Genomic DNA, 18301 nt, shown 5'->3' with positions numbered 1-18301 from the left:
CTATTGTTTATTATTGGAAGAGCCTGGTAAAACGAGGATAAAAAGAAAAGGAAACATCGCGACTGGATCAAATACTCAACACATCATCTACGAAGGACACCGATTAAAAATTCGGCTCGGTGGTTGATTCAACCATATCGTCTCGCTCAAGATGAGCTATCAAATGCAGGATTGGTCCGAGAAACCGTCGGAACGATCGCGATGGACTCCCCTCACGCGCATGCTTCTTTCTGGTGAGATGACCCAGGAGAAGCAACAGGAACTGTCGTCAAGAGAAAAGTTTGATCGCTGGATGATCAACGAGGGTTACCGAAGATTGTAAGTCCAAGAATCACATGCCGAATGGTTAAGATGGTCTAGTTCACATGGGTTACTAACTTCATTACTCAAGCTTCGTCTTTGTCTTTATGATTCTGCACGCCCTCATCTTCTCTTTCGCTTGCGTGCACTACGCTCAGAAGGAAAGTCTCGAAACTTCACGACAGACGTTTGGCTTCACTTTCATCATTGCTCGTTCAGCCGCGCTGGTTCTCCATGTCGATGTCGCCATTATTCTCTTCCCCGTGTGCCGAACTCTCATCTCTCTTCTGCGCCAGACGCCGCTTAATGGAATCCTCCAGTTCGACAAGAACATCACCTTTCACATCGTTACCGCCTGGTCCATCGTCTTCTGGTCCTGGGTCCACACCATTGCTCACTGGAACAACTTTGCCCAGGTCGCCATCAAGTACAACCTTGGTATCTACGGCTGGCTACTTGCCAACTTTGTATCTGGTCCGGGATGGACAGGTTACGTGATGCTCATTGCACTGATGGGCATGGTTCTTACGTCGATGGAGAAGCCCCGACGAGCAAACTTTGAGCGTTTCTGGTACACTCACCACATGTTCATTGTCTTCTTCTTCTTCTGGTCGATTCATGGAGCTTTCTGCATGATTCAGCCTGACGTTGCTCCCTTTTGTACCAGCATTGGATCGTCAGCCATTGGAGTCTTTTGGCAATTCTGGATGTACAGTGGTTTCTGCTACCTGGCTGAGCGTATTGCGCGTGAGGTGCGAGGTCGTCACAGGACATTCATCTCCAAGGTCATCCAGCACCCCAGCAACGTTTGCGAGATCCAGATGAAGAAGGAGCACACCAAGACACGAGCTGGTCAATACATCTTCCTCTGCTGCCCAGCCGTGTCTCTCTGGCAGTACCACCCCTTTACTCTGACCAGCGCCCCCGAGGAGGACTACATCTCCATCCACATGCGTTGCGTTGGTGACTTCACCAAGGAGCTTGCCAAGTCTCTGGGCTGTGATTGGAGCAAGAAGAAGGATGCTGGCGATGCTAGTAAGGTTGTCGGTCTTACAGGCCGCGAGGCCGAAATCGACCCAGCTATCCGTCGTGTCCTCCCCAGAGTCTACGTCGACGGCCCCTTTGGTTCTGCCTCTGAAGATGTCTTCAAGTATGAAGTCTCTGTCCTCGTCGGTGCTGGTATCGGTGTGACACCCTTCGCCTCCATCCTCAAGTCCATCTGGTACCGAATGAACTACCCCCAGAAGAAGACACGACTGTCCAAGGTTTACTTCTTCTGGATTTGCCGTGACTTCGACTCGTTCGAGTGGTTCCGTTCGCTTCTTCTCGCTGTCGAAGCTCAGGATCTGGACCACCGCATTGAGATTCACACATATCTCACCGCCAGAATCAAGGCCGACGATGCGACAAACATTATGATCAACGATGCCAACGCCGACAAGGATACCATCACTGGTCTTCGCAGCCCGACCAACTTTGGCCGACCCAACTGGGACATGATCTTCAGAGGTATCAGGAAGATTCACAGCCCTGCCGAGGCGGGTGTGTTCTACGGTGGTCCCAAGGGACTTGGAAGTTCACTGCACACGTATTGTAACAAGTATACTGAGCCCGGGTAAGTCTATACCATTTCATGTTGTTGTATATCATTATCTAACGTGTATACAGATTCTCTTTCGTCTGGGGCAAGGAGAATTTCTAAGCCTTGCGTATTTATGACCATTGTTTAAGCTTAGGTGGATGGATAGTTGGGTTTGTAATAGCAAAAGTGAGACAACCATTTGAGTAGACTTTTTCTGAGGGACCAGTTATAATATGAGGTCTTGTTTGGCGTTGTCGTTTTAATACAGTAGAAACGGATATTATACCTCACCAAATCAATACAATGCAAGCATTTTCTGAACATTCAACCAAATACGTTGCTGGCATTTGCTAGCCCTTTGTTTAGTTTATAAAAGATCTCGTGAAGGGCGGAGGAATGTTGCCAGCCTCATACGCAACTGCGAGCTGCCGTAGGAGGCGCAAGTACCCGTAGAGTAGAGTACCGACCGTTTGGCAGTGCTGACGTTGGACAATGGCTGGATTTGCTTATCAGAATTCATCTGAAACGTTTCACATGCACGGAAAGTCACTTATAGCCACATCTTATGACCAAGGATGGAGGACTCCTACAAGCTGCGGATGATGTAGATGACGACGATCAATGTTGCAGATATAGCGGTCGAGGGGGAGGGGGAGGGAGAGAAGTGATTCATTCTCGATTGTGAACAGCAGGAAAGGCAGGTATGTTTGATGAGTTGAAAACCACCCTCGGTAAAGTCACGAATGTTTGGAATTCTTTAACTCTGTACGCGCCACGATCATGCAAGCAGACCCAACGGCCGATATGTGCAGGTCTCACCACATGATAACGTGTCGAAGTGCAGAAAGTGGCTGATGAGTGAGAAGCCAAGAAAGGGAGTTACCGATATAGAAGCGGGAATGGATTTTAAGAGGGTATGCCAACATGGATGGATGCAGTGCATGTTCCATTGATAATGCATAGCATCTGTAGTATAGCATCGCGTTGGTGCTTACGGTGAGGCCGATGCAACCATCCAAATGAATTGGCACAGAGAAAGAATGCGAAACCGAACGACTTTTCATTTTTGTTTCCAATAGTGATGAAGGAGAGACTAATTTCGCTAGCTCGTATGGATTGATTTCAACTGATTTTCTGAATGTCATCGATTCTCGCGTATGTAGGTACGGCAAGTGCCTTTCTTGGCTGGGTCTTGGTATAAGCCTAGAGAAGACCCTGCAGATCGTGGGTTGTTAGTGAGGCGGGATATCGTGACAGTGAATGATGAGCTTGAATGGGTAGGTATGCATTTCGATAAAGAAAGTCATCTCATATCGAATTGCATCTGCATTATTACTTATTATTCAGCACAATACTAAGAGAGACTCATCACTTTGGGGCCCGACCCTGAGCTAAACCGCCCTGGAGTTGATGCCCCGACATCGCCCCGCTACTTATGGTGGTTCTAGGTCGGCCAGACAGCCATAGCTCCGGCATGACCTCGTCTAACCTGGCAGATACGAGCTCATTTGACCACGGGCAAATTGATGTCATTAATAGACAATTAAAGATGTGAATCTGCACAAAGAGTCAAAGCGACACTCTAGATCTACTCTACTCTAAGGAAGATTACAGTTGTTAAAGATTACCTGCCATCTATCAACGGGCAGACAGAGTTCTGTACAGCCCTCAGCAACGTTTCAACGATTCTCTCTAGCTCTCTACGTCACTTCCCTGATGGATGGCAGCTATCAAGATAGTTTATGCTTAGTCTCCAACCCATAGCAATTGAGAAAATATCTCATGTGCGCCTTGACACGTCAAAAGCTGCAAACTACAGGCGGACATCATTTCTGGGCATAGGTCACGTTTTTGCCTCGCTCTGTAACTGATCAACCATGATCAGCAGGAGAACAGGGCCAAAAAAAACATCAACATCACCGTTGGATAAGAGTCCAAGATACTTGTATCTCGCGTACATCTCGTAAATAGAACACTAGTAATCTCAAAGGGGCCGAGGCGCAGCGCCATGACAAACGAGCTAGTCTATAAAGAGGAAACTTGTCAGGGGTCTTTGTACATGTGCTCTTCTCTCTGTTGTCTATACGGTACGTATCTCGACGTGTACACGCAAAGAATGAGTGAATGAATCATTGTCCGTCCCTGTCCCGGTCCAGGCCATGCCAGCAAACACAACCGGACGGGAAGCAGTGACAGTGACACTTGCACTTTGGAGAACACTCAAGACGGGATCATGGGAGTACAGAGATGAGGCTGCATTTGTTATACCTAATCACAACCACAACATAGAACTTGAACTGTTGTTTTACTTGCATCCATCTCATAAACCTTTGCCTATACCAACTGTCACAAATGCTTGGCTCTCAACGACTCGTCTCGTGTTCTCATGCATCTCCTCCAATAAGAATTCCCTATCGCATTGGGTTTCTAACAGATGTGCAGGGGCCTGCGCTACTTTGCCGCAAAGTACACGATACTTTGTCACTGTTAAAGTCCGTTCCCCGTAGAGGCACGCACTTACAGCAATTTTTTCTCTTCTCTAGCAGTAGTGCAGTGGCCGCTAGACCTACTGGAGCTTGTAGGTGGCCACCCACTGTTCGTTCGCTGGCCGCTCAAATCCGCTCTTCCCGCGCCATTCCTTCCAGGGATGGCCCCAAGGGACCCAAAGGGACCCAACTGCTCATAATTCAATTCTCACTCTCAATGCAACTAGACTAACTACGCCTCCCATCCATCTTCTTCATCCGTCCTTCGTTCCATTCCCTTTTTTCCCATCTCACCCAACACACACGATCGAGGAGTTATTTACTGGAATACTACTTGTATTCTTTTACTAACCCCTACCTACCGTTTCTCACACTCGTTCACAGACGCTTTCTTCTTTTTTTATTTCCTTGTCTCTTTTTTCTCGTTATCGAAGCATTGCCTTTTTTGTCATTGCTTCACGCGCATTCGTTCCTGGCTGCCGCGTAACTCCTTATCCACATCGCACAAGCCCGAGACAATCAGCGACAAATCTACTCTGCTCTTTTCGACGACTCCCTATCAGAGACTTTTTTAAATCTGAGACGGTCGCTGTTTTCTCTCTTATTGGATTTTGTCTTTCCGTCGAGCCGAACCCTTCTGGGTAAACTTCATCCATCTCTACAACCTATTAACCAGACCACAACCTCAATATCGCCTGCCGCTTAATTGAATCGACAACTTCTCAGTATGCAGCTTCGAAAGTTCTTGCTTCTGGGCATGCTCGTCGGAGCCGAAGCCTCCAGGTTGGTCGTCCGTCAAAACACTGGCTCCGACTCTGCCGCCGCGCCCTCAACCGATTCCGCCCCTGCGTCTTCTGCTGCACCCGAGTCTTCACCAACTGACGATGCCGCGACTACGGCCGCTGATCCTACCACCGCCGCCGAGCCTACTGACGCTGCCACCACTGCCGCGGATCCCACAACCGCCGACGAAACCACAGATGCCGGCACCACCTCAGCTGGGGACGTTACTGTCACTAAGACGGTTACTGTTACAGATGCTGACGCCAAAACTGTGAGCCGCATGACGACCGTGATGAAAACCATCACATCCACCGTCGTCGTTACGTCTACCGCTTTCGAGACCGCGACTGTTACTAGCAGCGACGCTGAGACCGCGACCGAGACGGAATTCGTTACTTCTACCAAGTGGGCCAACGAGAAGCGTGCTCTTGACCTTGCTCCCCGAACCATCGGAGGCGCTGAACTCGTCGCTCCCGCCGTGCCTACCACCACCTCTGTTCCTTACGACTTCCACGTTGAGATCCGCCGTGATGAATATGGCCTCCGCGCTTTCCGACGAGGCCTCCATAAGCGTGCCACCGTCACCGAGACCACTACTGTTACCGAAGGAGACGGTAGCGACACCACGGTCTTCAACACCGTCTCCCGAACCGTTATTTCCACCATCAGCAGCCAGACCAAGGTTACCAAGACCCTTACCAAGACCGCCCAGGCAGGTGCCAGCACCACTGTCACTACTACGAGCACCGTTGTTATCACCTCTACTAGAGTGACTACTGGAGTTGTTCGCACAGCGACTGTTGCTCCCTCGGGAGAGTATGGCCCCGCTGGTACTGGTGGCGCCAGCTCCGACGATAACAACAACAGCAGCAAGAGCTCTGACGATGAGGGCCTTTCTACTGGCGCCAAGGCTGGTATCGGTGCTGGTGTCGGTGTTGCTGGTCTGATTGTTATCGGTGGTCTTATCTACTTCTGCCTCCGCAAGCGCCGCAACGCTAAGAACAAGGCTGAGTACGACGATGTCTTTGGCGCATCCGAGGTTCCTGTTGGAGGTCGTGGTGGTGGCGGCGGCGGCGCTGCTGCTGTCGGTACCAGCCCCCACATGTCCCAGACCTCCCCTGCCGCCGCTTCCACTCTGGCCCCTAGCCGCAACACTACCATGTCTGAGGGTTACCGTGGTACTGCCCTTGGCGATGGACGTGCCGGATTCGCCAAGCCTCAGCAGTATGGACGCAACTACGCGGCTGTTAGCCCCGAGACCAACTACTCCCGTACTGCCGGCAGCGACCAGGCCTTCTCAGCTGTCACCCCTGAGAACAACTACGCCAACATTGCCGGCCACTCGCCACACAACAACGCTGCTGAGATGTACAGCCCTGCCAACACAGCTGAGCTGGCATCTGACAGCGCTGCTACCAAGTGGCATCAAAATGATGCTGCCGAGATTGATGGCAACCAAGTCTCAAGTGCTCGTGGTACAGCACCACCTGAGCACGTATATGAGATGCCAGCGCAACCCTACCGGTAAACGAACATGATGCCATGTGACTAACACAGAGGTCACTGGCAAGGAATTGGATGGAATGAAGAAAGACATAAAACTCGAAGGTGGTTGATGAGACTCCGCGTTAAAGATAGAGGAGATTAATTAATGTCAGATACTGTACATACTGTGAACCCATTTACTTTCTTTCCTTGCGTTTTATGAGCTTGGGTTGAGCGGACGAGAGCGGGAGATGACATCTCCCATTGATTGCATGACGTTGTATATCTTCTATTCCTACCATTATGGCGAGGACAGAATTGCGGATGATTTAAGGTGTTGATTATAGGTAGATATGCATCAATCAAACGATATTCAAGTCAATTGGGATTCAAAGATGTTACTGATTGGTCACCAAAGCTTCAGTTAACTGTTACTACATGCAACACAATCATATTTGACCCGTGGTTGTGGGATAAGATGCTTGTGGTACTCGGTTTTACCTACCTGGTAAAGATTTATGCCGTTTAACGATACTCAGCAGATATACCTTGTCAACGTTGAACATGCCATCCGTTGACTTAGTACATAGTGCTGAATAATCTAGTTTAAATACTTTATTCGGGTTCAACCGACGTTATTGACTGTTGAGTTTAAACGTCCGTTATCGGTGACGCCACTTGATGTTGTGCATCGACAGATCGACCTTAAATTACAGGATGGAAAATACTTCGTGTACCTAATAGTTATATGATTCTCTCCTCTAGTATTAAGCTCCTATTAACCAATGCTCGCCACACTCAGATTATCAATCGAATAATACTTACCCCAAGGCCTAGAGCAGATCTACGACATGCCCAATCGTTGTCCCACTTCTCAACTGTCACTCAGCCTATTATCGCAACACTCAAAGTTACACCCAGATCGAGGGGAATAAAATTCTCATTTTTTGTGCAACCGGACAGGTTTCGGATGAGCTGATTTAGCGGATACTTTTTACTAATTCGAAATCTTCTCTCCCCTTGTCGGGCCGCTCTCGAAACCTTTTGATACTTTTGTTTCTCATCGGGATTTTCTCGTCATTTATGCGCCAAGCTTAGCCTGGCTCTTTTTTTCTCTGTTCCAGACGAGTGGCGCGGTCTTTTATCCCTTTCGTCGCGCTCATCCGAGACCTTTTTCGTTGTTCGACTTTCTGTTTTCTTTAAACAGAGGTTTATTAAGTTTCTCTTTCTCTTCATCTATCAATCAGAGGGTAAAAGATTTGTAAGTCTTGTGCGGGACACCCTTGTTCAAATTTACTTACTCACAAACTCCACCAGAAAAGTTACCAATCAGTATGGCCTTCAAGGACGGCGGCGAGAATACTACGCCTAGCAGGCGTCACAGTCTCAATGATGAGTGTGATCCCAACTCGGTGGCTGATGAGAAGAGACTTGTTGCCAAGTTGGACTTTTACATTATTCCTCTTGTCATGGTCCTCTATCTTTTCAGTTTCCTAGACAGGTTCGTGCAGGAAGCTCTCTGTGGGATAGTTAACAAAAAGAAGTCGCAATGACTAATTCGAAACTAAACAGAGTTAATATTGGCAACGCTCGACTGTATGGTCTTGAGGAGGATCTGAGCCTTTCGTCGAGCCAGTTCCAGGTTGCCGTGTCTATTCTCTTCGTCACATACTTACTATTCGAGGTTCCATCCAACCTCGTTCTCAAGCTCTTCACTCCGCGCCGATGGCTCGCTTTTATCGCTGCTGCATGGGGAATCATTGCCACGCTCACAGGCCTCGTCAACTCATACGGAGCGTTACTTGCCTGCCGTCTTCTTCTAGGTGTCGTGGAAGCCGGTCTCTTTCCTGGCCTAACTGTATATCTCACATTCTTCTACACCAAGCGGGAACTCGCACTCCGCGTGGGCTACCTTTTCGTCAGCGCTGCAGTCGCTGGTGCTCTCGGTGGTTTGCTTGCGTACGGAATTGGCCACATGGATGACGTGCGTGGTATGAGCGGCTGGCGCTGGATCATGATCATTGAGGGAATTCCCAGCTTCTTGATCGGTATTGTCACGTATTTTGCATTGCCCAACGATGCGGAGACGGCGTACTTTTTGGATGATGACGAGAAGGCTCTTATGCGTCTGAGACATGCACGCGAGTATGGAAATACAGCGTCGAGCCGGGAGTTTAGCAAGAAGGATATGATGTGCGCCTTTAAAGACTGGAAGGTATGGGCGTTTTGTGTTGCGCAGTTCGGAGTCGACACTATGTTGTACGGTAAGTTGGAACGTCTCGCCTGGTTGTCAACACCCATTCTGACAGAGATGTAGGATTCTCTACATTTTTGCCAACCATCATCAGGGATCTTGGTGACTGGACCGTCGCAGAGACACAGCTTCTTACTGTGCCATGCTATTTCCTCGGCGCAGCGGCATACATGTCCACGGCATTTCTCTCGGATAAGCTGCAGCGCCGTGGACTCTTCTGCGTCATCTTTGGACTCATCAGCTGTGTCGGATATGCCATTCTTTTGGCAGATGTGTCTTCTGGTGCGCACTACTTTGGCTGCTTCCTCGTAGCTGGAGGTTTATACGTGGTCGTAGGCTTGCCACTGGCTTGGGTAAGTTGAGAGAAGAAAAGTGTGACTGTACTGTCTGACTGACCTGAATAGTTGCCTACAAACTCACCTCGTTATGGAAAGCGCACTACAGGTACGGGTATGCAGCTGACATGGGGTAACGCGGCGGGTATCATGTCTGCGTTCATCTAGTGAGTACCATCAATAAACAATCCTTTGATTTCTACTAACTACGGCACAGTCCTGCTTCAGATAGACCTCGATACATCAAGGGCCACGCTGTGACGCTCAGTATGGTCGCGTTGGGCACCGCCATCTACGGATACCTGTGGTGGTGGTACCGACGTGAGAATGAGCGACGGCAATCAGGCCACATGGATGAGAAACATCGAGGCATGGGAGAGGATGAGTTGGCCGAGCTTGGTGACGAAAGCCCTCGTTATAGGTTTACTATTTAGAAAGCCGATCCGGGATGAAGAGAAGGGTGACCACTGGGCTTATGGGAGATAAACCCAAGATATAGAGGGAAATAATAGGAAGCGTTGAAAAGCGACTATTGGATTATAATATAGATATTTCCATGGAGCCGAGTTTCTTTCTTTATATCAAGCAGGATTGCGGTCGGGACAGCGCAGAGCCTCAAAAGCGTACGTAGCATTGGTTCCATCCATTGGTGACCAATAGCGTTTGCTACTAAGCTACTGGCTTCAGCTGCATCTTCAGAGCCTCGTTGCTGAGGTGTCTCACAATAGACACTAAGGAGGCAACGCAATGATACTTTGTACATGGATGAGATTTGCAATGAGAAATATTAACGATACGGTGTCCAGTCATTCATAATACCGCATCCGTTGCTCGGTACTTGGTATGGTATGTTGATCTATAGTAAAAAAGCGAGGGAAATATTGGAAGCATGACTTAAGTTGCTAGGGGTTGGGGCTGCGTACGTCAGCTGGTGGTGTTGTGTGTTGACTTTGCTGTGTAACGGGGCCGGTGCGTGCAGATGAAATACGAGGTTCAAGCGGTGCTGGAAAAAGGCAATCCAAATTGGACAAAACAATAACATCACTCGAGTAACGACTAATAAATATGCGTGCAGTTATCTGGGTTCTTCTATCCGTACAATAGTGGTAGTTGGCCTCTCTTACAGAAATCAAGTGATGAATAGTCTATTGGACTGGACTGGCTTAGCACTCACTCCATCCTGAACCATGTTAGCCTTTGTCTTGGAAGGACCGACATCCAAATTAAGAACAATAACTGACTCTCTTGCCACTGTCATCCCATTATGCCCTCGAGTGTATTGTAGCATCGGACAGAACGACAACAGAACCGTCCATACCACCCCGGGATAGATCGCTGTGGACCTCCACTAGCGCACGCTGTGATTTCCAAATTTAGGTGCATAATTCCTTAGCGTGGAAAAAAGGCTTAACATGCCGACTGTTGTTCCCTTGTTCCCCCCTAGTTTCTCAACGCTTACGGGTCTTCCATCTGCTTTCTGCATCTCTAACTAATTTCTTCTTGGCTATTCTTCACTCTCGTTCTTAGTCCTGTCAGTGTTACCAACTTTGTCTACCGACTCTCGCTTGTATCTTCTTTGACAGTTGGGATCTACTTGACTTTTATTCCTTCTTCGATCGTTGTCTTGGCGATATCCCCTACTACTTCCACGGATCGGCTCTTTCTTCAACGACTATTTGCTTCACGTCGCTCTCAAATCCACAACCGACACCATGCGTTTCTCCAAGCACGTTCTTCCCATCGCTATGCTCCTGACCGGAGTCATTGCCGCAAAGGACGAGGAGTCTACCACCGCTGTTGAAAAGTCTAAGGCTACCAACGACAAGCCCTCCGAGACAACTGCCGACGAGTCCAACACTGCCGACGCGACAGGGGAATCCACTGCCACTGCTACTGCCACTGCTACTGGAAAGAAGGATAAGGACTCCAAGAGCGACAAGTCTGATACCGATACCAGCACCAACACCAAAGAGAAGGAGGCTGCTTCCAAGACGGCGACTGAGAAGGGCAACGGACCTACAATCACCTGGGACCCTCCTGCGCCCAAGACTACCGTTCCCGACATCAACGCCGGTTCTCCTTCGCCTATGACTCCCGGTGTCGTGGTTCTATCTCTAGTTCTCGGCATTACATCTATCGGCATGGCACTCCTATAGGAGCATCCGTGCTCACGGGGTCACTGCAGGTTCGCTCCAGCAACGCCCCTATTCTACGCAAGCGTTTTTCTTTGGGGTGTTGAACTGTTTTGTTCATTTTATTTCACATGATTGTGGCGCTATATGGAATGGCAATACTGATTGAATGACTTGGGGCCCGTAACTAGTTGGGCGCGCGTTCTATTTGTGGCGCTCAGACAAGCCTTTGTCTCGGACAAGAAAAATGACGGGGAAATTGACAAGGGGCGAGGTTCATGGAGACATATAAATATATAATCCACCTATCTGACAATTCGTTTGGGATGAGCATTGCATTGGAGTAATATATAAATAATTGGGGTCAATATCAAGATATGAGAGTTATGGATACAGGTAATTAGTCAGTTATTCGTTGTCTGTGATTCCTTGCCATGATCTGATTTTACTGAATTGTGAGCAAAACTAACAAATTCCAAGTCTGAGACAATGCATCAATCAACAAGTCAACAAGCTTTGATAGACCTCCAAACCACGTGCAAGCTCCCAAAAATCATGGGTAAATACTAGGTAATAGTTTAATCCAAGATCCAATTAATCGACATTAAATAGAACCTGCTGTAGGCATGTGTTTGATGTTGCTCATGCCCAGTTTGAAGATGTCCATGAGATCTAACCAATGACTGCAACCATAACCGACGTCATAATTCGCCCATGTCCACCTCCCTAATCACTTGACCCCTCCCCCTCATTCCTCTGAGCCTAGCATCAGGCTCTTCAATAGCACGTCTCCAGCGCTTGTTGCGCTTGCCTTATAGGGCACTTCCAGTGGGTGAAGCTACCCATTCATGGTCAATCGCCTCACATTCCTTCTGCCGGATTAATACCCTGGGGCTGAATTACGCTGGGATGGGCTTGCGATAATGTAGATACACCTTTCTTCCACCCTCCCGCCTTGCCAGTAATTCATTTCTTCTTCCTACAAGCACAAACCACCTATACCCAGCAATTCCCAACGCATATAACCTGTCGCGCGCCTGTTCATTCCACGCTTTCTGTTTTGGCAACAACGCTTATTGACAAGCATCCAGTCTTCCTGAGCAGCCCTCGACAGCTAGGCCCTTGATACCTGACGTTGCCTCGTATCACCACCACCTTTACATAATTTCTTTTGCGACCATCCCGATTCTTAGCTTCTGAACGGGAATCAACTCGAGCATCGGCGCTCTAGATACTTCTTCGATAGAATCAATCAACCATCGCCATGGCGCAAACACAAACTCCAACCTTTATCAACCTTCCTCCTCCGGGCTCTAGGCCAGAGACCCCATCAGAGATGCCGTGTGTTATTCCTTTTTCTATTTGATTTGACTTGCTATCAAGTCAATGGCGCTTCTCTACATGACTAAACACTGACGCCGTCGTTACTTTCAGCGGCACTCCCACAAGCACCACTACCTCTCTTTCCGCGCTATCTACCACTGCGATCAAGGATGGCCATCGTGGTCACTTCCCCCAGGGCCATTTCAGTCGCGGCCATCAACACAACCCTTCTACTCAAAGCCTCGAGGCTGAGCGTGCCGACCGTATCTCGCGCCTTGCTGGTCTGGAGCGGGTTTCGACTCTCCGAGCACCTCCCCAAGCGAGCGCTCCTGGGGCTTCGTCGGCGTCACCACAGACCACTCCTACTTCAACAACTGGATTCCCACCAAACTATCCTTCCTCGCAGCACCTGACGCCTGCCTATTTTGATAGCAATGGTCAACCTATGGCCATCACTAAAATGAGTACCGTGGGAACAGCGAGCGCAACTGAGAGTCATGTGGGTGATGGTGACGATGCGCGCACTGCTGCTGGCGATCGAGATGAGGATATGTTCAGCACAGACACCAACTATCGTGAAGCCGGGTCGGTAACAAGCATGGGCGGTTATCCGGATGCTATGGATGAGGATCTTGATGGCACCACTGCTCGCTCTGTTGGTGGTTATGACGATCGTATGAGCGATGATGGCTCCGCTTCGCTCGTTGGCTTTGGTGAGGGTGCAGGAAGCACCGTATCCGGACCTATCTACCATCGTCGAGCGGCACCCCAAGCTTGGGGACTGGAGAGAACCAATTCGGGGCTTAGCGACATTAGACGTGATCGTGAGACCCATGTTGGTGGTGACACTCCTGTGAGTGCCTCTGCTCTACAGGAACGCCGTGATGCCCGCATGATGGATGGTGTTGCAATGGACCCGAACCCAGGGCAAGCGACTGAGAACGATTCGTTTGTTGACACAACCTCCCGTGGCCCAGTCTCTGCGTCACAATCCCAGGCGCAAACTGCTGCTGCTCAAGAGGCAGCGGAGAGAATTGTGCAGAGGTTGGACAGGGGTGAGACAAGGGCTCCTGCATCCGGTCTTGTAGGACCTGGACGAGGCGATGAGCCGCTGGGCAAGTTCTATTTTGAGGGCGAAAAGCGCGAAGACTGAAAAAAAAAAGAAAAAAAAGAAGAAAAAAGGTGGCATCAAATGAGTATGACGGGGTGTAAAGCACGAGTTGTGCAATGCGATTTCATGTTTGGAATTTGAAGTTGTCAGGGTCTTGATTTCCTGGTAGAATCATGTTACCCTGCCTTAAGCTGAATGCTTTTCCAATGTGGTCTAGATTTATGCATGCACGTCGCTATCAAATTGATTTGTATTCAATTTCGCACATTAGAAGGGGTTCCCGATGCTCAATACTGAACATCCTAATGTGACATATTTGCCCGGTTCGAACCCTCATAACATCCGCACAATCCACGTAATCTATGACAAGATCTTTCATGGATTATGTTGAGCTATCGAAAGTAACACATGGTTGTTCCAGTTTGAATGATAAATGCAATGTTTCAGATTGTAAGCGCCAACATTGGACTTTGTGCATCGCTTCATGCAAGCTGCTGTAATATAAATCAAAGGGAGCCCCCACTTCAGCGTACCTATTGTAGCTGGGTTCTATACATGCTGTTCATATCTGCCGAGTATGCAAACACGCCTCATCCACTTCATTCGGTAGTTATCATGAGAAAAACAAAACAAAAAACAGTAGAAAAAAGTCCCTTCCTAATCCCTCGCTGAGACAGCGGTCCAACTTGCAAAAATAAACACTGCCAGCCTAAACACAAACGCCGTTGTCCCATCGAATCGTCAGACCAAATTCCTATCGGTCTGATGTCGACAGTATGCTTGCTATGATAAACGAGACAAGGCCTCCCCGTAAAGTCATTCTGAGCTTTGGTTTCGAGATATTATATAAGTAAATAAAGAATCGCATGAGGTACTGTGTCCTAGAAGCATGCTAATGATTTGAAGATGGAACGAAAGCAAACATTTCGATCAGTCGTAATAGTTGTTGTGGACTCAGGCACAGGTAAAGTCCAGTCGCATCCGACGGGCGATGCCCTGCCAGTCCCATACAGAGATCCAGTCACCTTGTTCCATCAAGGCCCATACTTTTTCAAGCAGTTCCATGACACGCTCACAGTTACGAAGACCTGTGTAGCCGCGAACAGCCCTAACAGCTTTGCGGACACGTTCTTGTTGAGCCTTTTCGAAGCAGGCGGTGCCAATAATGAGGCAAGGTATCAGGAGCAAGGTCTGGGAAGGGTCGGAAGGCTTGAAAGACTCTAGAAGGGATAGCGACTCTTCGACAGCAAGGGTGATACGGCGATCGTGATACGCCGGTCTTCGGGTTGGTGGTGGTGAAGATGCTCTCTCTTGACATGATGAGTCCTGTTCGTGCATGGAACTGGTTCTTGAAGGATTGCGTGATGTTGGACAGCTGCTAGCCACGTGAACGTCTGAAACCCCGGTGGTTCCATTGGCCCCTGATACTGTGGCCATCATGGAGGCCCGTCTGAGTGGCGGTGGTGGTGGACGCGCAACCGAAGCTGAAGCTGCAATCGGTAATGTGCTAAACGTCGAACGGCGCATCGAGGAGACCGAAGGTGGGTAGATAGTCCGGAAAAGATATACCCACATCATTTGCTTGTAAAGGAGCCCGACTCGATCACGACTGTCGCCCCATGGCCAATTCGGCGTCCACTCACGGATGGCTGCATCTATTTCAGCAGCCTGGTATAAGCTGGTATAGTCCACGACTGGGTCTACGGCAGCTGCTATATTGGCTCGGATCGTATTTCGAATGGTCGTGATCTGGGAAAGGTACTGGAAGAGACCATCGCTGACACCCAATAATCGAGGTGGTTGGATTGGGTCGGCAGGCTCCCAGTCTTCTGATGATAATCGGGCTGTCATGTTTTCGGGATGCCAGAAGAGATCGTCGGCAAAGATATGGTACTGAAAGAACTCGGTAATGAAACTATAGAATACTGGGTCCTCAGGAGGTGAATGTTGAATCAAAGTCTGATAAGCTTGAAGGTGAACTCGGTGTTCACCTCGAGGGTTTCCATCTGCTCTGGTCTGAAGAAGCAAACAGAGCATCTGTCCATATCGTGCAGATAGAATAGTCTTATACTCGGGATCATCTTTATTCAAGGGTCGACCCATATCCTCGTAGAGTCGTTTCATGGATTCGTCGTGGTGATAATCTGCTCGTTGTTGCAATGCTTCTCTGTTTGATTGGGGATGATCTGCTAAGAGCTTGGCACCATATGGAGTGTCCCAGTCAATATGTTTGCTGCTGACAGCCAAAATAGAGTGCATCAGCCCTTGATGTTGATTGGCAAGGTGAAGAATGATGTCCTTGAAAGCATTCTTTGCCTCGCCTTCGACGGTTAGGATATTGCTCAGATTGGTAACGTAGTGTTTCCAGAATACCTTGTCCTCCACTGTTTCCACGCCATGAAATATAGGCTGCATGGTGATCACTGGCAATGACTTCTGGCGCAAGCGCTCTGGCATAACTATCAGTAAAGTGAACTGGCACACCTATCGATGCACTCACCTTCTTCGGTCTTTTCTTTGCCACTTTTCCATATCTGTTTCTCATGATAACCCTCGCAGACGACAGCGTTCTTCTCACAATTCATGCCTAGGAATATAATGTTAGACTTTATGCGCAAGATAGACTGATTCCTTCATGCCATACATCGTGGTTTCTACTTGATGTTAGCCACCTGACCCAAATTCAAAGAGCATGCTGGTACATTCGCCAAGCAAGATGAACATGAACTGGCATATTCGTTCTGGCTTGTAGCACCAATAGTCTTTCTGGGAACTACTTACAGCTTCATCACACTTCTTCTTGCGTTTACGGCAAGTAATGCAACCAGTCTTCGATCGACCTTTCGTAACTTTACTTGTGCTTACAGCGGTTGCCAGGGGGTGCTTTCTTGGTCGTCCTCGTGGCCGTTTCGGCTTCGGATCGGTGCTTGCGGATTCGATGGAAGCTGATGCAAGGGGGGCAGCTTTGAGGTCGTCCATATTGATGTCATCTTCGATGGGTTCCAGCTTCGGGATTGTGAGAATGTCGTCCGAGCCTTGCTCCCAGCTGTTGTCCATCTCAACATCATCTCGGTCGACGTACTCCGTGCTCCAGGAATCGGCGCAAGACGAGGAGGCAGAGTGAATCATTGTTGGTGCGGAAGAATTATCCATTCCTACACTTAAAGGTGATATCTGGCCAGGCTGTAGCTGATTTGCCACAGAGGACATCCATAGCGAGTCCATTGGTAAAGGCGATGGTGGCATCATGCTATTTGGCTCTTCGGGGGATATGTTATGTCTGTCGCACCAGGCTAGGTTCCTTTCAGATCGAGAAAAGTCAAATGAATATTCGAGGGCCATTTAGCGACTAATATGACCTTGCCCCTCTGGGAATGAGAAAGAAGAGTTGGGAGAGCAATCTATTGCAACGACCGTCTCAAGGCTGGCGGTAACGGCTTAGATAGATAACCAGATAGCTTGCCGATCGAGTATGGTATGGAACAGTACAGTGCAGTATAGTCTCTAACTAGAAGCTGGACGTGACGACCCAGCATGAAGCTGTGGAGACTAGAGGGTGGTGGCGGTGGGCGTTAGGGTGGACTAGTCTTGGACGCCAGCACACCAACGGTTGATCGAAGCTCGTTTAGTCGCCCAGGACAGACGACGGCTCCAAACTCGCAAGATGAAAGGGAGGGAAAGGTGAGGAGAATGGAGGGGCTATGTATGTGGGTGGAGAGGTCTTATTTGGAAGTCAAGGTGTGGAGGAGTTCTGAGATGCAGCACAGCACTGGAACCCTTCGCTTCTGCTTGTCTTTCCTGTCGACTCCATCTCCCCACAGTTGCGGCGGGCTAGCGATCAGGTTGGCCTCATGGTCTACTGGTCAAGTCAAGGTCAAGGTGAGAGGGTTCGCAGGGGCTTTGACAGCCCTCAACCAACATGCACCGTTCGGTCCCGTCAAGGGTCACTCAGGCCGCGCGATGCCAGAGATGGTCACCTCCAGACCCTGTTATGCCTGGGGCCAACTACTGGGGGCTAACTCGACTAGCAGCTCTAGGACAACGACCATGGTGAATGAGACGTGGAGGATGCTGGATCTTGGCGAAAGTCTCCATCAAGCCTCGATGGAGGACATGGATAGATTGACAAGGACATGGCCTGGTAAACCCACCCTCTGTAGATTTAGCGCCAGAAGGGCCCTGACAGAGGTGCTTCAGGGTACACAGCAGGCCCGCTTGAGTGGGACCTTCCCTTGTCTAGATTCTGGATTGACAAGAATGTTGCAGACAAAATCGTACTATACCTGCCTACGGAGTATATGTCAGCGAAATAGATACGAGAGCAGGGGTTTCACTTGCGAGCAACTGCAGCTATGAGATATGAGAAGAACCCACCGATCGAGCATCTCGATCAGGTTGACGTCTCTCCCTATAAACACCAATGGCGGCGAGTCGTGCCATCATGCAACAGGTGGATCAGTAGTGACAATGTATGGTTCGACATTGTTGATCTGTTTCTTCGGAGTCACAC

General features: G+C 49.1%; 8 protein-coding genes across 8 annotated transcripts; 7 read left to right on the top strand and 1 right to left on the bottom strand.

Moving 5' to 3' along the window:
• Positions 1 to 151: 151 nt before the first annotated feature.
• On the top strand, positions 152 to 2002 carry FGSG_10807 (uncharacterized protein; the record flags this gene model as incomplete). The annotated part of the gene is made up of 3 exons (XM_011327290.1): positions 152 to 318; positions 392 to 1915; positions 1969 to 2002. 3 exons carry the CDS (start codon positions 152 to 154, stop codon positions 2000 to 2002), a joined length of 1725 nt encoding a protein of 574 aa, XP_011325592.1.
• A 583-nt stretch (positions 2003 to 2585) lies between these two features.
• FGSG_13916 (uncharacterized protein) lies at positions 2586 to 3437 on the top strand (the record flags this gene model as incomplete). The annotated part of the gene is made up of 4 exons (XM_011327289.1): positions 2586 to 2647; positions 2727 to 2796; positions 3046 to 3163; positions 3331 to 3437. 4 exons carry the CDS (start codon positions 2586 to 2588, stop codon positions 3435 to 3437), a joined length of 357 nt encoding a protein of 118 aa, XP_011325591.1.
• A 1658-nt stretch (positions 3438 to 5095) lies between these two features.
• FGSG_10808 (uncharacterized protein) lies at positions 5096 to 7018 on the top strand (the record flags this gene model as incomplete). Its single annotated transcript, XM_011327288.1, has 1 exon — positions 5096 to 7018. The coding sequence occupies one exon, from the start codon at positions 5096 to 5098 to the stop codon at positions 6677 to 6679; it is 1584 nt and encodes a 527-aa protein (XP_011325590.1). The 3' UTR covers positions 6680 to 7018.
• A 952-nt stretch (positions 7019 to 7970) lies between these two features.
• Positions 7971 to 10121, top strand: FGSG_10809 (uncharacterized protein; the record flags this gene model as incomplete). Its single annotated transcript, XM_011327287.1, has 5 exons — positions 7971 to 8137; positions 8209 to 8900; positions 8954 to 9243; positions 9295 to 9392; positions 9443 to 10121. 5 exons carry the CDS (start codon positions 7971 to 7973, stop codon positions 9657 to 9659), a joined length of 1464 nt encoding a protein of 487 aa, XP_011325589.1. The 3' UTR covers positions 9660 to 10121.
• Positions 10122 to 10937: 816 nt separating this feature from the next.
• FGSG_10810 (uncharacterized protein) lies at positions 10938 to 11381 on the top strand (the record flags this gene model as incomplete). The annotated part of the gene is made up of 1 exon (XM_011327286.1): positions 10938 to 11381. One exon carries the CDS (start codon positions 10938 to 10940, stop codon positions 11379 to 11381), a length of 444 nt encoding a protein of 147 aa, XP_011325588.1.
• A 971-nt stretch (positions 11382 to 12352) lies between these two features.
• Positions 12353 to 13833, top strand: FGSG_10811 (uncharacterized protein; the record flags this gene model as incomplete). Its single annotated transcript, XM_011327285.1, has 2 exons — positions 12353 to 12698; positions 12792 to 13833. Exons 1-2 carry the CDS (start codon positions 12622 to 12624, stop codon positions 13831 to 13833), a joined length of 1119 nt encoding a protein of 372 aa, XP_011325587.1. The 5' UTR covers positions 12353 to 12621.
• Positions 13834 to 14745: 912 nt separating this feature from the next.
• On the bottom strand, positions 14746 to 16920 carry FGSG_10812 (uncharacterized protein; the record flags this gene model as incomplete). The annotated part of the gene is made up of 4 exons (XM_011327284.1): positions 16573 to 16920; positions 16436 to 16445; positions 16292 to 16378; positions 14746 to 16239 (listed from the first exon to the last, which is right to left on the bottom strand). The coding sequence occupies exons 3-4, from the start codon at positions 16355 to 16357 to the stop codon at positions 14746 to 14748; spliced, it is 1560 nt and encodes a 519-aa protein (XP_011325586.1). The 5' UTR covers positions 16358 to 16378; positions 16436 to 16445; positions 16573 to 16920.
• Positions 16921 to 17547: 627 nt separating this feature from the next.
• FGSG_13915 (uncharacterized protein) lies at positions 17548 to 18147 on the top strand (the record flags this gene model as incomplete). The annotated part of the gene is made up of 1 exon (XM_011327283.1): positions 17548 to 18147. The coding sequence occupies one exon, from the start codon at positions 17548 to 17550 to the stop codon at positions 18145 to 18147; it is 600 nt and encodes a 199-aa protein (XP_011325585.1).
• Between the last annotated feature and the right edge of the window lie 154 nt (positions 18148 to 18301).

Source organism: Fusarium graminearum, chromosome 3, assembly GCF_000240135.3.
Source record: "Fusarium graminearum PH-1 chromosome 3, whole genome shotgun sequence".
Taxonomy (NCBI): Eukaryota; Fungi; Ascomycota; class Sordariomycetes; order Hypocreales; family Nectriaceae; genus Fusarium; species Fusarium graminearum.
Note: the sequence above shows the minus strand (reverse complement) of the source record. Positions and strands in the feature narration are given on the sequence as shown.